Source organism: Enhydra lutris, unplaced genomic scaffold, assembly GCF_002288905.1.
Source record: "Enhydra lutris kenyoni isolate GAN:26980312 unplaced genomic scaffold, ASM228890v2 scaffoldscaffold17, whole genome shotgun sequence".
NCBI classification, from domain to species: Eukaryota; Metazoa; Chordata; class Mammalia; order Carnivora; family Mustelidae; genus Enhydra; species Enhydra lutris.
The window spans coordinates 30,471,037-30,487,817 of NW_019154101.1; the positions used below are offsets into that span (position 1 = coordinate 30,471,037).

The window sequence follows — 16,781 nt, forward strand, 5'->3', positions numbered from 1 at the left end:
GATTTCAATGAATTCTAAACCATAATTCACTGTTAATGTTTGTGAAGCAAATCATCAGAAAAGGAAATGGTAAGGTATTTCATCATTCTGCAGATGTTTATGTCAAAGGAAAATGTTCCTTTTATCTTGCTTGTCTCCACTTCACCCCTCAAGGGGTCAACTTTCTCTTTCTGCGCACTAGAAAGTACACGGTGCACACAGGTGCACAGGGCCAGGCACTATGATTGCTTCAGGTTCAGGTCAGCCATGTGCCCATTTTGATGAAACAGTGAGGTACACATGAATATATGAGAATGAGAGATAAAGAGGAAAAGGGATGGCAGGAGGGAGGGAAAGAGAGAGAGGCAGAGGTCTGGAGAGGTGGAGTATATGTATGTGTTTGGGAGAGGAGCGAGGAGGGAGACACACCATATTTTGTATTGAGGGCCAGAAGGACCTTGGTAATTTGTGTCTAGCATTTTTTCCTCCAAGGAGATAAAAACAGAAAGAGATGAAAAGAGAATGAGTCAATAATGCCTTAGTTATGATATGCAGCTGGATTATGGTGTTCATTCTTTCACTGACTTAATACTGAACAACTTCCAGGACAGTGTCACAGCACCTACTCTGTCCCTTCCAGTCCATAGCCCTCTCCCCCAGTTTGAGCTTTATCACACACCACCTTCAAGCCCTTCCAAGCCTTCTGATCTAATTGAACTACTTCTGCTTGGATGCCTCATACCATGTGAGACTACGTGATTAGAAAGGAAACAGAGCCACAGCCCTGTCCTGGGATGTCCATAGTCTGGCATGGGCTACAAAATTACAATGCAGTGAGAAGAACTGAGGCAGAGGAGGGGGCCCAAAATGCTAGGAGAGCAGAGGAAAGTGAAACGTGGTGTTGAGAAATGACACTTGACTTGCATCTCAAAAAATGAGGATGCAGTCACCAGGTGGGACAAAGAAGAAAAGGCATGTGGAGTTGGGCATCTGTGGATCAAGCCCAGGGGCAGAAAAGCTTAGTCCTCTGCAAAATGGAAGAGTCTGGCAATCCCAGACCACGAGGTGGAAAGGCAAGGCTATGTTCCAGCCAGAGGGCCGAGAACACTGTATCTGAGGAAACCTTCTACAGAGAGTAGCATCAAAGGTTTTTAATGAGGGGAGTCGCAGGATAAAATCATGTGAGAGATCTCTCTGATGATTACAGAGATGCATACTGATGGCAGGAGAGAGATGAGGCCACAGGAGAGGTGGTAAAGACCTGAGATGGGGGGGATGACAGAGAGGATTAGGTAACTGGGCTGGAGACACGTTGTGGTGTGAGGAAGATGAGAGGCAGAACAGGGGTTTCTCCCAGGAGGCTGCTGGGTAGATGCCCAAGGTATTAGCGAAACTATGGAAGGCTGAGAACAAAATAGGGACCACAGCTGATACGTATTCAAACTCTTAGATTTAACGGCAATCCAGTGTTCAATGATTTCAATATAACTTTACCGAACCATTAAATTATTTAAGATACGGATTCCTTGCCTTTCCATGTCAGAGGAAAGTCCTCTGAAAGTGGGACTGATCTATATTTGAAATAACCCAATAATACGAATTTGAGCTAGGAAAGCATATTTAAGGTGTTCTTGGTCCACTCACACTTGAGGAATCCAATCATTTTAGCCGAGCCAAGACTATGAATTTTGTCCAAAGTTATAAAACTGGCCATTAGCAAAGTTAGAACGAGAGCCCACGGCTCCTGACCCCAACGCAGCAATTTCAGTAGAGTCAGGCTTGATCAGTTGAAGAAGGCGGCAGACCATGACCTGAAGGAGGCTGAATCCCTCCCACAACTCTACTGCTTCAAAGAAACCTTATGAGTCAAATAAAAAAGAAAAGTAGATCTTTTTTTTTTTTTTTTAAAGATTTTATTTATTTATTTGTCAGAGAGAGGGAGAGGGAGAGAGAGCAAGCACAGGCAGACAGAATGGCAGGCAGAGGGAGAAGCAGGATCCCTGATGAGCAAGGAGCCCGATGTGGGACTTGATCCCAGGACGCTGGGATCATGACCTGAGCCGAAGGCAGCCGCTTAACCAACTGAGCCACCCAGGCGTCCCAGAAAAGTAGATCTTAATATGGGCTTCAGATTAGAAGTCTGTCAAACATCCAGAAGTCTAGGGATTAGTTTCAAATTTGTAGTTTATAGAACTATGTTGATAGTTGAAGTTTGCCAATGTTGACAACACCCTAAGTGAAGTCAACATTAAAGAATGTTTCACCTTTCCAACATTTTAATTTTGCTGTGGGCCTGGCTTCCCAAAGGCTTCAGAATAATTGACACATGCACTGAAACAACTTTAGTTCTATCCCCAGCTGAGGTGATGATAGGAAAGCAACTATTCCGCATATAAATCTTAATCGCCATGTAAAGATGGTCTCTAAGTTTACACTATCACGAATAGGAAGTAGAGGAATTATGTTTTGTGTGTGTCATTCATGGGCTGATGGTTGAGTCTAGTTTGTGGTAATGAAATTAAAGAATTTTCTTTTTTTTTTTTTAAGATTTTATTTATTGATTTGACAGAGAGACAGAGATCACAAGTAGGCATAGCGGCAGGCAGAGAGAGTGGGGGAAGCAGGCTCCCTGCTGAGCAGAGAGCCCGAGGCGGGGCTCGATCCCAGGACCCTGAGATCGTGAACTGAGCTGAAGGCAGAGGCTTAACCCACTGAGCCACCCAGGCACCCCTAAAGAAATCATTTTCATCAAATATTTAGAACACCAATAAAATCATTTTAAATTAAGAATGTTGACGATATATAAGAAATGTAATCATGAAGTTATCAAAAGTTAGGCGAAAATGTAAGTTCAGGCTATTTAGTGACTCATCGCCCCAAGGTGCTCTGGCTACAAAGAGACACTCAGTGAGAGGGAAAGTGAAGACAGACGTCCCCATGTTCACAGCCCAGAACATCACCACAATCTCTGTTCATGACCATTGTGCCCACAGAACACTGCCACCCCACACTCCACCCAACACATGAATGCCAGCAAGGTCACTTCTTGGGGTTTAATGGAAAACTACCCACAACTTATTTAAACATACTTATTTTAAATATGCTTGAATTCACTATATATGCTATACAGTACACTGGGAATACTGTAGAAGCCATTCTGTGTCCAAGATTTTAAATTATTCTGAGAGCATGCAAAGGACAGAGTGGAAGAGTGTTTTTCTAACATTAAAAGAATAGAATCCCTGTACTTCCTTGAGAGGGGTGAGTTAGGAGCACTTTGATGCATCAGCAATACTGTGTAAGCTGGTTTCTGTGAGGTCCGCCCAGCAACTATAAAACCCTCTGGCTCTTCCGATGGAGAATCCGGAACATTCCCTTCCTTATTTGGTTAGTGACTGTTCTCAGTGCCTGCAGGTGGGCTAGATGGGCTGCCTGACCAGAAAGAGCCCCACACAGCCACCCCATTTATTACTGTATCCAGATCAAAGGATCTTGGTTCTGTATCTTTGTGGAAGCTCTTTAGAAAGTGATCTACCTACCTTTTTTTTTTTTTTACATTATAGGAAACTGAGTTTTAGAAAAATCAGCTGGCAAAATTTATCACAAATTCTAAGGCTGTTAGACCTGTGTTACACTATGAATATGGTTAAAATGGTTTCTGGAGTAGAGTCCAAACTGTGAATTTAATCAATTAAGAAGACCACGTTGTCTTATATGGTGACCACAACCTGGCTATGCTCTGTGTATTTTTGGTAAGATGGATTTAGTTCCTTAGAAAAGGGCAGAAAACACAAGATGGCTCTCACTGGTTTAAAAAAGCGAGCATTTTATGACATTGCAGCGGAACTTTATGGATTTTCCAGTCCACCCACTTCAACATTTTATATTTACTAATAAAAGTATTTCATTTTCATTGTCTTTGCTACCTTTTACCTTGGTCATTGCTGTGTATCAAGTGACTAAATTTAAACCAAATAAACACAAAGATAATGAGGTCTAATCAAGGACTACTGGTGTAGGAACCAAGAGATCTAATTCCTAACAAAATCCCTTGAATAAGAAAATAAAAGTTGTAAAATATAAAACATATACAAGTAAATATTATCTATTCCTCCTATAGGCAACAAGCTAATGCATGGGGAAAAAAAATTTTCCCCCCAAATTAGGTCCTATCATTTTTTTATAACTTTAATGAAAGAGCCTTAGGCTTACCTAGGAACATCAAAGCTAGAGAACTGCTAGATAATTGTAGAACTTAACTCTGGACAGAGTTAACACTTGGTTATTATATTTAAATTCTCCTTCAACTGCTACCCTACAACTTCAGTGTTTTTATAAAGATTCTAGTATGTGGGATGACATTATCAAAGTGACCTAATAAATAAGAAGGCCAGACAGGCTGGTGCTCTAGCTTCTTCAGTTTCATTTTAACTAATGTTAAATGACATTTTCAGGATTGTTTGGATTCTGAATTTTTTCTCAAGTCCAGCACTGGGCAGGGCTTAGAGAAAAAGCTGGCCTACTGTCACTCCTGGAGGAGGGTCAAGCACGGGGGTCAGCCCTCTTGGGACACTCTACACGATCCTTACAGAGATGAAAGGCTCTTTATCACCGAGGAATCACGACAAGAAAAGCAGGAATAGGTGTGTCTGCAGTGTCCTGTGTCCCTGAGGCTGAAGTCAGAGGACTGGGTTTGAGAGGAACAGCATTTCAGGTGACTGTTATTACCTTCTTTCTGTATTCCATTAATCTTCGGTTGGTCCAGGTCCTCTGTGTAGCACACATAGGAAGGCCATGGCCAGTCATGCCATTCAGAATTTTCACTGAATTTTGCTTGTCTGAATTGCAAATATCTTAGAGGAGCATAAAAAAATGCGAGGGCACTGTGGCCTGTGTGTGGAGGGTAAATCAGCATCCTCAGAGATAAAGCACAGTTACTATCAGGTAAGCAAAACATAAAAACTCAGTATTCCTAAGTAAGAGTTCTCCAATGTTTGCTTTTTAGCTTTTTTTTTTTTTTTAAGATTTATTTATTTGAGAGAGAGAGAGAGAGAGAGAGAGGGCATGGACAAGCCTGCCTCTACGAGCAGGGGGAGGGGCAGAGAGAGAGGGAGACAAGCAGATTCCCTGCTGAGTGGGGAGCTAGACATGGGGCTCTACCCTAGGACCCTGAGACCATGACCAGAGCCAAAATCAAGAGTTGGGCGCTCAACCTACTGAGCCTCCCAGGTGCCCTTTTCAGCTCTTTTTTAAAACAAGGAATTCCATAAGCTGCCTTCAGCATTAAGGGAAAGCTCACAGGCTCTAGCTCCTCACCCCTCACCCCTCACCACCACTTACATGTCCTCCCCCAACGCATCCCCCAGTAAGACTTTTAATGTTCTTTTTTTTTTTTTTAAGCCATAGAGAAGGGATGCTTGGGTGGCTCAGTCAGTTAAGTGTCTGCTTTTGGCTTACATCATGATCCAGGGGTGCTGGGATTGAGCCCTGTGTCAGGCTCCCTGCTCAGCAGGAAACCTACTTCTCTCTCTGTCTGTCCCCCTGCTTGTGGTCTGTCTTTCACACTCTCTCAAATACGTAAATAAAATCTTTTAAAAAAAATAAGACTCCTTGCCGAGCAGGGAGCCCAATGTGGGACTCTATCCCAGGACCCTGGGATCATGACCTGAGCTGAAGGCAGATGCTCAACCAACCAAGCCACCCAGGTGCTCAATAAATAAAATCTTAAAACAAACAAACAAAAACCAAAAAAACACAGAGAAACTTTGTAAAATGAACATGCAACCAGAGTCATTACCTCCAAGGAGTCACCTTCACAATCACCTTCCTCCGTGCTTCTCCCCTTCTCCTCAGTGATGGTGTTCACCATTTCAAAAAACCTACAAGGAGAGCTGGTATGTGGTCACTCAGAATACATCTGATATTAAATACAAGCAAGTATGTTCCAACGTGACTTTAGAGCCAAAAAGGGGAATGAAGAGACTTTCTAAAAAACCAGACAATAAACTATCAGTATCAACACGAAAAATAGGATTTTTCAAAAAGAAAAAGACAGGCTGGTAGAATTGTCTACCTAATGCCTCACCTCAAATAACAGTAGTGTAATATAGATTTAGAACAATGAAGCTAGACAAATTCATAGAGATGTGAAGATTGTGGGACTTGGATGTCAGGCCAAGATTGTTAGTATTTGTGTTACTTGGGGCAAGCTCCTCCACCTCTCTGGGCCTCACCCCTTCATCACGACAGGGTCTATAGCAATATCTAACTTAAAGGTTGTTAGGAAGACTACTTGACATAATACTTGTAAAGTGCTTTACAGAATGCATTTATTAAAATAAGCTACTATCATTTTGCTGATGGTCATATTATTATTTAAAATGGGAATTAACAAAAATACCCATAATCTGGAATAGTGTCTCTAAATTCTGAGGTGATTATTTGATATAGTGTGGGCCACTACAACATCTGATGTCAGTCATTAAATATTTTGCCTTTACTATCATAAATATGGTGTTCTGTAAACACAGTCTGCAAAACACCAATATGAATTAGGAACACCTGGCTCGTATGTTTGTGAAAGAAGCCACCTCTTTTTTGGTGACATTTTCTTCAGGAAGTCTTCTTGTGAAGTTTTTTATTTTCTTCTTCTTCTTCTCCTTTTTTTTTTTTTTTTTTTCCTGTAGACCATTTAAGAGCCAAGAAAAATAGTCACAACAAGAAACAGATTTGCTCCCTGTAACACTAGCTGTGTCTAGTCTATGCAGAGGGGTTGCTAACAGTTCACAAACTTAAAGCATGGGAGGCACGATGACTAGAGGCTGATGATCTCACACGCAGGTCACACACTGCACTGCCAGCCTAAGGGAAGAGCAGGTTATGTGGGATAAGAAAAATCTACTTTCTATAACTCAGAACGTTTTTTTCTATCTCTGTACCTCTTTTTTTTTTCTGTACCTCTTTTTAATCCATCCATCCATCCATCCAGCCAGCCAGCCGTCCCCCCGTCCATCCATCCATCCAAAAAATACTCATCGAGTGTCTACTAGGATAAAAAAACTATTCGGCCTTTGGAACTGTGACAAGGAACAAAATAGACAAAGCCCATTTGGAAATTTGGAACCTATCTATGGAGTTTGCATGTGGTGCCTACTTCCCTACTTTTCCTTTCTCTGTATACATTTCTTGGAGGTCACTGACAAGAAAAAGAAGTTCCCAAGTCTGATCAGAGTAATAGTATGCCCTAGGGAAGGTTAAATATCCTGATGAGTTAGAGACAAAGGCAAATTCAACCAAGAGGAAGAAGAAAGTGAAAAACCTTTAAAAAAAAAATCTGACTTTAAAGACAGACTTAAAGATCTGGGGTAAAGACTTCCATCAGCTATTCACACAAAGTTTTTATGAACATCTCTAAGCAGAATATAATACAGTGGGATGGGAACACTAATTTTTTGGAGCCTGGATTCTAGAGTCCCATGTACTTGGTCCAAATCCCAGATGTTCATTTTTTACTATATATGATTTTAAGTTCATTGAACTGTTTAAGACTCTTTTCAATGAAGATGTTAATATTAGCTACCTAACAGTTTTTATTTGAAGATTAAAGCAGATATTAGATCTGGGATATGTACGCCATAAATCCTGGCTATCATTATCATAAAAACAAATCAGTAGCCTTGAGAATTTAAGTAGAAAATCAGACCATAGGGGTGCTTGAGTGGCTCAGGGGGTTAAGCCTCTGCCTTTGGCTCAGGTCATGATCTCAGGGTCCTGGGATCGAGTCCCACATTGGGCTCTCTGCTCAGTGGGGAGCCTGCTTCACCCTCTCTCTCTGTCTGCCTCTCTGCCTACCTGTGATCTCCGTCTGTCAAATAAATAAATAAAATCTTTAAAAAAAAAAAAAAAAGAAAAGCAGACCACATGTGTGCTAAGAATTACTTCTTATTTCCAAATCTTTTTCTATATATTTTATAATAATAAAGATAAAACTATAACCATATAGTTCTATAACTGACTATAGAATTACAGATTTATAAATTTTTTTTGGTACCAAGATAAAAATAACTGTATACTGTAACTAGTATATTAGTCATTTACCATGGGCTCAGATGGTGATTATTTGAATAAGAACAATCCTCAGGAAAATTTTAAGTCTAAGCTGGCTTTTACCTGCACTTTGGTTTCTAAATTGTTACTCACTTGCCTAGGTCCCCACAGTCAGTCACTATGTCTTAAGGGAGCACGAAGTACTTAATTATTAGCTCAAGAGAAATACACCCAGGGAGGTTAACACAAGCATACAGTGCAATGCATGGATTTTTGGACTGTCTTTTATGGGTATAGATCAGATCACTGGCTCTTAACTCAAGCTGTACCCCCACCAGGAAATCCAACATAATTCGTCAAGGGTAGGGCCCAGGCACTTGTTAAAATGCACCAGCTGATTCTAATCTGAACCAGAGTTAAGAGCCCCTGTTCAAAGAATTCAAGAATGAAAAATTTGGTAATCATCTATTGCAATAAGTGGGCACTTTAAAAATGAGACATTAACAGTTGGTCATTAACTGGCAGGTCTTGGTTAATGTTTTATCTGTGGAAAAATAAATTATGACTAAGAAAAAGCATGGTTTATTAAAGAGAGCTCTCCCCCCATTCTCTGATTGTTAAACATACCCCATAATTATAAACTATTAGACCAAATGAAATATTTATACAACCACACAGCCACAAATTCCTTATAGGAGCTACATGTTCACTCATTAATTAAAAATAATGATCAGGTAAGAACAGTATTTTTTATACCTAAACAATGATGAATACGTACTTTTTACAATGCAGTTCTGTACAGAAATAGATTTGGAAATCGTCAGAATTATGAAGCACGTAAAGAAAACAGCATCGCTCTTCAAATTTAGAAATACTGAAAGAAACAAAAAGAATTATTCAGGGAAACAGCAATACTTCTATGAATGTGCAGTGCAAAATAAATACCTTTTATATCCAATCCCCATTATGATATCAGTGTTGTTTATAACAAAAAGATATAAATAGCACTTGAAAAAGTGATGTTTCCCCCCATACCACAATACTAATTACTTAGGAGTCTGAGAATTGTGCTCCTACTCATATCTGCGGGTGGGGTCGCTCTGGGGGGCTGTAAGTACACCTCCGCTATGTATCCCTCCAACCGAGCACGGGAAATTGTCCTGCCTGCTACAGCACCACACTGTAATACGGGAGAAAAGGCAGAAGTATGGAGTGGCTGACTGAGCTCCGCGATTCTAGTTCTTTCGCATCTACAGAACAGCGAAATGTTTCCAAAGCCAGGAAGGCAATGCGGGGAGGCAGTCAAAGCACCTCATGGATTGTAGAGATTTTAGAGGTGTGAGGAAATGTGAAATGGCACTTGGTTCTGACTCAGCAAGCGATTTTATAGCAACTGAAATAATTTTGAGTCTACCATTCAGGCCATGCTGGTTTATGCCAAAGGTTAGCAAATATTTCCTGTAATGGGCCAGAGAGTAAATATTTCAAATTTGGGTGTTGGAGCAGTCTTAGGCAATACACAAATGAATGAACATGGCTGAGTTCCAATAAAACTTTATTTACAACAACAGGCAGTGGGCCAGATTTGGCCTGTGGACCCTCCTTTGTCAATTCCTATTTTATGCCTTTGCATCTGCTGTTCCTTCAATTTGGAATGCACATCATTTTTGACTTTTTAAAGAAATTCTACTCCTCATTCAAGGCCCAGCTTAGATCCTACCCTCTCCCTTCCCTACTTCTACCTTAAACAGAAAGACTTTCCCTTGCGCCTCTGTTCCTTAAACATAGATCTGTCATTGCTTGGCTCACTGTCAGCTCAATAATGACTGTATGGTCCTTCCTTGTTAAATGTTCCACTGATGGGTTGTGAGCTCTTTGAGAGTGCGAGTTCATGTCTTAGTCATTGTTGTATTAGCAGAATAGGACTCAACATTTGACATACAGCTGGTGCTCAATACATGCCTGTTGACTGAGCTGAGCAAGCAAGTTCTGAGATGATGCAAGACAAACTGCTGACTCAGGTTTTTGGTGTGGTTTTTCTTTTGTGGTTATCTCTTTATAAAGGAGGAAGCCAAGAAAAGTTAGCTCCCTCTGAAGACACACACTGCAGCTTAAGTTTCTCACCATATAAACCAGCAGGAAGCCATCTGGGAGGATTCTACATATATGCTGCAAGTCACAGCGAAAGTTTATGGAGTGATGCCATTTTAATTTAAAAAATTTCATTGGAAAATAGATATGATAAGGTGAAATTTCTATTACTGTACTTTCCTAAACTGTTTAGAAATGCAGTAATAAATAACAATTGCCTTGCTAATGACTGGTTTTAAAAATTAAATATTAAGAGAGTAAAACTTTATTTGAGAAGGCATTGGTTGGAAAGATAGCAAATGAGTCAGTCCATTATCTTGCTTGTTTCTCTGCAGATCCCTCAAGAGGTAACAGGTGGTTTAACCAGGCAAACTCCAATTATCAGTGACTCAGACGGCCCTACCAGTTCATGCTCCAACAAAACCAATTATTATTATGCCAAAAACAGCAGGGTATTGTGTAACCAGCCTCCAGAAATCTGTTTTTTCTCATTTCTCTTTATTATGTGGAGATAAATAGTAGTAAACACAAGTAATTTGGTTTGAAATTTCCAAGAGTTGGTTTAGCCTGAGCTTCTATAAAGTAAGTATTTAAATGTTTAACCAGTGGCTCTTGGTTCTGGAAAAAATCTCATTTCTAAATCCCAGGAAATAGCATTTCCTGACCTACTGGCTTTATGATGGCAACGTCAGAACGGAACTAAACTGAAGCGAGCCACTATAATCTCAAGAACACGTCATTAGCAGCAAGCCGAGGAAAGGTTTTTAAAAAATGAATTTCTCATAGTCTCACTAATAGGTTATGTTAACTCTAGGACACAGTGTGATCGATGGCATGTGGATTTTTTGGTTACACTTAAGAAGAGATTAGTTCCTGGCATCTCAAACGACTAGAAACCCATCCTAGCACATAAACCCACAGCTCAACCAGCTAGAAAGGACCCGAATAGCTCACTTTTATCAACACCTTGATTCTGGTCCACAGTCCACTTTTAGCCCTCGTTCTCCACATCTGAAGCAGGTGACAGGCACAGAGTCAGTTCAACTAACAAAGCTTTGTTACAGATGTTTTCATAACAAAGACAGAAAAGGAGGCTGAGCATTTTCATCAAGAGGATTCTTCAAGTTCTCTGCATTTTTAAATCCTGACTAAAAGTTCTATTGTCTTCTAAGTAAAAAAAAAAAAAAAAAAAAAAGTACCAAGTAAACTTACCTCACTCCCCTGATAGAAGCAGCACTAAAATTCCACTCATGTATACCTTTCTAGAACACAGGGGAAGAACGACAAGAACAACAAACATTGAGTCATCCGAATGAAAATAACATAATTTTGTTTTATTATTTTAAAATAATATACACAGAATAATTTTTCCCAGTGCATAATTCTTTAATAATCTGGATGGAAATTGTAATTCATTTCCAAGCCACAAGGGTGATGTTTACACTGCTTAATAATTTCTGTACTTCAATAAAACAGCTTCCAAGAGAATCTAGGGGAATTATTCTCATTAAATCCTAAAAAACTTGATCTTTAGCAAATTAACCTAATAACTGTCGTGTCTTAATTTTTTAAATAAAAACCCAGTGATCAAGGTAATTCAATTATTATAGCTGAGTAATATTTCTTTTCTGAGAAAGAAAAACATTAATTTGAATAAAGCCTCTGCAAGGCTTTACAGATGATTATATGTGAATTACCTTTAGTTAAATTTTCAACTGAAATGGTAGTTCTATTTCTCCATAAAATAATACACCAAGTATGTCTGTAGTACATGCATGCAGATAGTGTCTGTCATAGCTACAATGCCTTATGACCTAATTTATGCAAAATTCAATATAGTAATAAAGTCTGAACATAAAAATTTGATTGTCATATGATAAACATGGGTGATTGCAGGGCCAAGATGAAAAAAATGTGGAAATTTATTTTTTTGAGTTTATTACTCAAGCTAAGTTTAAATTATTACATTCATGTCTTTAAATTAAATAAATTACAAATTGGATCCCATTCCCTATAAAAATATGTCTGGTAACAACACAGAATTGACAACATAAATATTTTAGTAGAAATAAAGTAGTCGATACACATGTCCAAGTTTAGCAAGTGCTCTACAATAGTCCATTCAGATGGCCAATTCAACTTTGTAAATGGGAAACAACCAGGAAAACAAGCTCTTACCCACCCACTTAAAATACTGCCAGGAGCTTGAGGTCTTGGCTGGACTTGTGAAATGGGTAAGGAAGCCTGTGGCTCTGAGGTGGACCAGAACTCTCCTTTTGGCTGAAGCAAATCAAAAAGCCACAATTTACATCCACAGCACCTAGTTCTTTGCTAGGACCATGCAACTTAAAATAAAAATAGAACCTCCCAAGCCCAAAGGAGATGTACGAAAAAACTAGTTTCAACGCACACCAGTCAGGTCATGGGTATGCGACCTGAATTAACACAGAGCAAATGTTGTGCATGAGCCCAGGAAAGGAAGGGACCATGGAAAGGTGCTCCTGGAATGTGGCTCTCTTTCACCAGAGTACAGAGGGAGTTAAATTAAAATAGCACCCTGCAGCTTCAGCTGGTAATATGGAAAGTTGGTTCTAAATCCTGGTGGCCTCAGGTGACCTTCTAAATAGATGGGACCCCAGAGCTGCAGCTGTTACCCGCATGCTACTCGAGTACAGTTCAGCCTTATCCTCAGAGCCTGCGTCCAGGATCAGGAGGTGGTGGAGGAAGGCAGAGCTAGTAGGGCACTTAGGCAAACATGCAACTGAACAGGGAAACTGGGAAACACCCACAGGACAGCGCTGGTAAAATCTATCTCATATCAGCCCTGTTCTGGGAACAGGCAAGGAGAGATTTCCCAGATAGATTGGGCTGGGTTTGTAGGAAAGGAGAACAGCATTTCCAGAATGTTAGGTTCCTGAAAGGTTGCAAGTGCTGCTAGTGAATGTTCTATCATACTGGTGTGAAGCCCAGGGCCTGCGATGGAGATCTGGAATAAGGAGGCCCAGCACCCCAGCGCCTTTGCTACTAGGACTCACCACATGGAGGCGCTGGTGAGCTACAAGGCCAACAGGTGCAGTTAAAAAGTTTCTGGGGCCTGTCTGGAAATCTGGGGAAAGGAACTGCCAAAGGCAGAGCTAGAATAATTAGCCTCAGCAAGCCCCAGACCGACACTCAAGCTGACTCGGCACAAGTACCATACTGTAGGAACTGGTTAGTGTCAGATCCTATGCCCTCGTCTCTAGAGTGGGGACTAGGCGTTAACACTGAGCTAAAATGGCGGGAGTTCTCCACTGGCAGATACTGTTCACTCCCTAGACAACAGACACGCTCTTCCTTGTTTGCTAAGGAGAGCTGAATGTCGTTGGCATTCAGGTGGCCGTGTTTAGCAATGAGGGGTAATGATTGGTCTAAATCGGCAATGTAAGTCCATTCTCCTTGCTAGTGATTGGTTTAGGCATGAACACATGGCACAATTTATGATACAAAAGGAGGGCCGGACCCTTTTCCTTGGGAAGCTGTGTGTGAACGGATGCTTTGAGCTGCTATTTAAGACAAGGAGAGAAAAATCAAGAGCATATAGAGAAGCCACCCGAGAATTCTGATACTGTTCAACCGCTGACACACCGGCAGCATGATCCTCTGCCCCTGAGAAGTTCCTGTTATGTGAGATAACATTTCCTTATCTGTGAAGCCACTTTTAGGTGGGAGTTTTGTATCTAAAAGCATCCTTGTTGGATGAGACGATCATATCATCAAAATCTAGAATCTGAGGTAAACATATTCCCCTCATAAATTTCCTGGGTATTCGCAGAGGGGCCATGGCTGGAGCCAGTGTTAGGTCAGCACCTCATATTCCACTGGGACCCTGCTGCCTGCTACCTTTCCCTGAGAGACCACCAGACAGGACAGGAGTACTCAGACTCCAAAAAAAGAAGGGATTCTAAATAACAACCATTTAAAATATCTTAGAAATGTTTCTCTTCCTCAGTCTAAGTTTTTCTTTCCTGTGCACACGCAGACTTTTTTTCAAGTACTAACTTGACTTCAAACAACAACCAACCATTGAACAAAGGGAGAACTGTTTAAAGATTAGGATTTCAATTTATTTTGTCCTTGACTTAGAGTAACTTCCTAATAAGAGTCCCGAGACTCTTAGGAATTGGTATAATGATATTAACGTTTTGACCGCTGCAATATAAAGTATATACTAGCTGTTCATTCCACATTTTAGAATGAAAATCCTGAGAGAAGGAGTAAAGAAATAAGCGATAAATGAAAAGCAACATGCTCTGCTCTATTCTTAGAAAAAAATTTAAAACTTTTTATGACAAGGGGTGCCTGGGTGGCTTGGTTGATTGGGCCTCTGACTCTTGATTTTGGCTCGGGTCATGGTCTGTTGGGGGAGGGTCAGGATTGTGAGCTCTGTGGGGAGATTGCTTGGGATTCTCCCTCTCCCTCTGCCCCTCCCCCCAACTTCTATTCTGCAGCTTGCACTTGCACGCGCTCTCTCTCAAAAATAAAATCTTAGGGACGCCTGGGTGGCTCAGTTGGTTAAGCGGCTGCCTTCAGCTCAGGTCATGATCCCAGAGTTCTGGGATCGAGTCCCACATCGGGCTCCTTGCTCAGCGGGGAGCCTGCTTCTCCCTGTGCCTCTGCCTGCCACTCTATCTGCTTGTGCTCACTCTCGCACTCTCTCTCTCTGACAAATAAATAAATAAAATCTTTAGAAAAAAAAATAAAATCTTAAAAAAAAAAACCCATCCTATGACAAAAAGAATCCATTTTTAGTTTAACATCAGATCTATACCACTGCTATTTATCTGTTATTAGTTATAGTTATTCCAGTTGCTTTAAACTAACATAATATTAGCAGAGTTATCTTATTTTTATTATCCGTCCTCATTCCAATGGTAACACTTCTATTTCAAACAGCACAGACAAAGACAGTGGTAATGAACATGCTATGGATAAAACCAGGGTTTGCAAAGAAACTGACATAACATTCAACATGGAAACTGATTTAAGAAAGCTTAAATTTTTGAACAAGGAGAATTTTTAGCACAGTGGGGACAATGCAAATGTAATTCTTCTTGATCAAAAGATGGTAAAAGTGGAAACTGGACAACTCACGGCCCAATTCCATAACCCTTCTTAATGAACTCTTTTACATCTTCATTTATTTATTTCTCAGTATAATACAAAAATTGTCCCTACAGTTGTCACAAAACATGAGAGTCAATACAAGGCTAACTTTATTCAACAAAGAACTTCCAGACAACTAGCTGGAAATAGTACTCATTTTCCAAAAATCTCTGGCTTACTTTCTGTTCTTTTTCTGTCTTCTGGCTGTCCACTCATTCTCCTGGCCCTGCTAATTGCTAATTCCTTTAGTCCCATTCTGTTTCCAAGTGTCCTTGGATAACCTTGCTCTTTCCAATCAAGCCTTTGAAAATCACCTCTCCCAGATAATGTTCCTGTTTCCTAACCTCTTAGATTTTGTACTTTCTACAGATGATTACTTCTGCTTGTGAGAACATACAGCCATATACTTTAAAATAATGTAAATAAAACACTGTGTACTTTAAACAATGTGAACAACATGTATATAGTTACATTAGTTATTCTTGGTTTTGTCTCTAGACAATTCCACCTGGAGTTATGCCATCATCCCGGCCATAGATGGGGGGCTCCAAGGACCCCCTTCTTGTGTTTGACTAATTTGCTACAGTGGCTCATAGAACTCGGGAAAACATTTTAGTTACTAGATTACTGGTTTATTATAAAAGGATATGACCCAGGAAATAGCCAGATGGACAAGATGCATAGGGCAAGGTATGGAGAAAGGCTAAGAACTTCCCTGTACTCTCTAGGGCTGCCATCGTCTCCAAATCTCCACTTGTTCACCCACCTGGAAGCTCTTTGAACCCGTCCTTTTTGGGTTTTGGCGGGGGGGGGGGGGGCGCTTCATGACGTAAGTATGATCAATTAACTCCACCGACCATGGGAGATCCATTCAATTTATCCCTTCCCCACCCCCGCCACCAGGCGTAAGGGGTAGGACTGAAATTTCTAATCCTCTAATCCCATAGTTGGTTCTCTTGGAAGGCAGGCCTCATCCTTAGGTGGGTCCAAAAGTCATCTTATTAACATAATAGAAAAACACTTTTATGGCTTTGAGCGCTTTGGAAATTCTAAGGGCTTTAGGAAATCTGTGCCAGAAGTGGATGAAGACCAAATCCTTATTTCTTACTATAGATTACAATATCACAGTGTCCTAATATAATACCAATGACCTCCCAAATGATTGCTAAAGAGCCAAGCCAGGTTAAGTTCTGGGGTTTCAATGTTAGGGCTCAGTTCATATGTGGATTATTGTTGTTACAATATAGTAAGCATATATTACATGTTAGGATCTGTGCATTATACCCTACTAATAATATTTCATTTACTTTTAGCAACAACCTTTTGAGGTGGATATTATTATTATTATCCCATTCTCCAGATGAGGACACTGGGATGTGGAGAAGCCACGCTGCCAAGACCAGAGATGGAACTTGAACCCAAGACTGTTGACTCAAAGACATTTTTTTTTTTTAATTTTATTTTTTATAAACATATATTTTTAGCCCCAGGGGTACAGGTCTGTGAATCGCCAGGTTTACACA

At 40.4% G+C, this 16,781-nt stretch overlaps 1 protein-coding gene across 2 annotated transcripts in view; it reads right to left on the minus strand.

Moving 5' to 3' along the window:
• LOC111147502 (mitogen-activated protein kinase kinase kinase 5) overlaps positions 1–16,781 on the minus strand; it is a 228,819-nt gene that overhangs the window by 62,644 nt on the left and 149,394 nt on the right. For both annotated transcript variants that reach the window (XM_022503521.1, XM_022503520.1), the window contains exons 12-14: positions 11,329–11,378; positions 8,804–8,899; positions 5,777–5,858 (exon numbers count right to left, since the gene is read on the minus strand). In XM_022503521.1, coding sequence (XP_022359229.1) covers positions 5,777–5,858; positions 8,804–8,899; positions 11,329–11,378 — 228 coding nt within the window. The remainder of the gene's footprint in view (positions 1–5,776; positions 5,859–8,803; positions 8,900–11,328; positions 11,379–16,781) is intronic.